Source organism: Ceratina calcarata, unplaced genomic scaffold (genome assembly GCF_001652005.2).
Source record: "Ceratina calcarata isolate Rehan_Ccalc_2016 unplaced genomic scaffold, ASM165200v1 scaffold4408, whole genome shotgun sequence".
NCBI lineage: Eukaryota > Metazoa > Arthropoda > Insecta > Hymenoptera > Apidae > Ceratina > Ceratina calcarata.
The window spans coordinates 1-1,614 of record NW_017167910.1 but is presented as its reverse complement, the minus strand read 5'-3'; the positions used below and the strand labels follow the sequence as shown (position 1 = coordinate 1,614).

General features: G+C 48.5%; 1 protein-coding gene across 1 annotated transcript; it reads right to left on the bottom strand.

The window, feature by feature from the left end:
- Nucleotides 1–492: 492 nt before the first annotated feature.
- LOC108627158 (chaoptin-like) lies at nucleotides 493–1,602 on the bottom strand. Its single transcript, XM_018028251.2, has 4 exons — nucleotides 1,455–1,602; nucleotides 1,261–1,374; nucleotides 951–1,186; nucleotides 493–803 (listed from the first exon to the last, which is right to left on the bottom strand). Exons 2-4 carry the CDS (start codon nucleotides 1,342–1,344, stop codon nucleotides 509–511), a joined length of 615 nt encoding a protein of 204 aa, XP_017883740.1. The 5' UTR covers nucleotides 1,345–1,374; nucleotides 1,455–1,602; the 3' UTR covers nucleotides 493–508.
- Nucleotides 1,603–1,614: the final 12 nt, after the last annotated feature.

Here is a 1,614-nt window from a genome sequence, read left to right as displayed (position 1 = left end):
GTCGAGAACAAAGTAAAAAATTGTATGTATATTCTCGAGTTGATTTTCTCTTCGGCGTTGGAACTCGATCTTTAAATTCGTCCGTGACAGTCAAGGGAACGATCGTGAAGGTTACATACCCTACCGTGATCTCTATACACTTACTGTGGGAGAGAGAAGAGGAGCCAACGAATACGGAGAACAAAACTTCAATTCCTTTCGACGGACACGTGTCACGGAAGAAAAGTGGGCACCAGTGCCTTCTCTGTAAGAAATCCGATCGCCGATCGGCACTGGTCGTGATTACATGGTCAGTTTGTACGAGTATCCGAACGACTGACCCGACAGTCTCATCAGACTTTATTAGGCCCTGGCCGAAGAAACGAGGGGATGTGCAAGATGTGTTCGTTCCCCGCCGGCGCGCTCGCGATTCCACCGCAACGTACGACAGCAGCGTGTTCGCGTTGGGCATCGTTATGCGAGCTAGACGGGGAACGCGTGAAATACGTGATCAAATGTTTAGACGACTTTAATAAATCACCGTCACGAAAAAGAAGAAGAAGAAGAAGAGCAGGGAACGGTGAGGAGCTTGGACGGAGTCCGCGGCGCCCCATCCGCACTCGAGGTCGGTCTTCAACGCTTCCAGTACCGACATGTTGTTCTTGTTCAAGCAAAACGATTCGCGCAGATCGTCGTCCCAACCGTTGTCCCAGCAATCAAATTCGTCATCCTCTTCGTCCCGCTCGAAGTTCTTGAACTCGCTGTAAGTGGTGCAACGATCTTCTTGGTACTGCCTGTGCTTCCTCTGCCAGTCTTCCATCCATCTGAACATCAAGAAAATAGAATCGTTCGAATTTCGTTCGTGCAAATGTAAAAAGTATTAAACTGATAATAATAATTTTAAGCAAAAATTTCAGGAGGCGTGTTTCGACACCGGTAGACACAGTGTTAAAATTTACATTACGACTCACCCGATGTCGCAGTCGCAAGTGAAGTAGTTTCCCGCGACGGTGAGTTTCAACAAGAATCGTTTCCCCGGTACACCCGGCTTGTACCCGTTCGACGGATTGTTCAGAGTCCGCACGTCGCTATGATGAAGATGAACGGTCACGTTCCTCACCCACTCGGCGTTATCGAACACATCCTTCGGCACGGTGCTCACGCTCGTGTTGTACATCCCGAAGTGCAAGTGCGGATTCCTTATACCCTGAAATGAGAACGCTCGTCAAGCGTCTTCTGAATCGAAGCTAATCGAGAAATGATCGAGAGAGAAACGCGTACTCGCAAAATGTCGGGACTTATGTCCTTGAGCGCGCGACCGGTCAGAGTTACGTTGAACAATTTGTTGGGGAACCTCCCTTTCATCTCCTTCTCCAAATTCGTCTCGTTTTGTACCTGCGATGAAAAACGTTTTCGGTGAGCTGAGAGAACGACGAGAGCGGCGTTCGTTTACTTCGGTAATGTTCGGAGCGTACGTCGATGACCAGGTGCCTCAGGCCGTGATTGTATTCCAAAATGTTCGGAAAATTGAAATTCTTCACGCCGTTGTAAGCAGTTATATACAACCTGCGGAGTTTCGTCGCTTTGCACAGTGCTCCGCTCTGAAACCGAACGTTTCTACTAAATTTCAGAAAT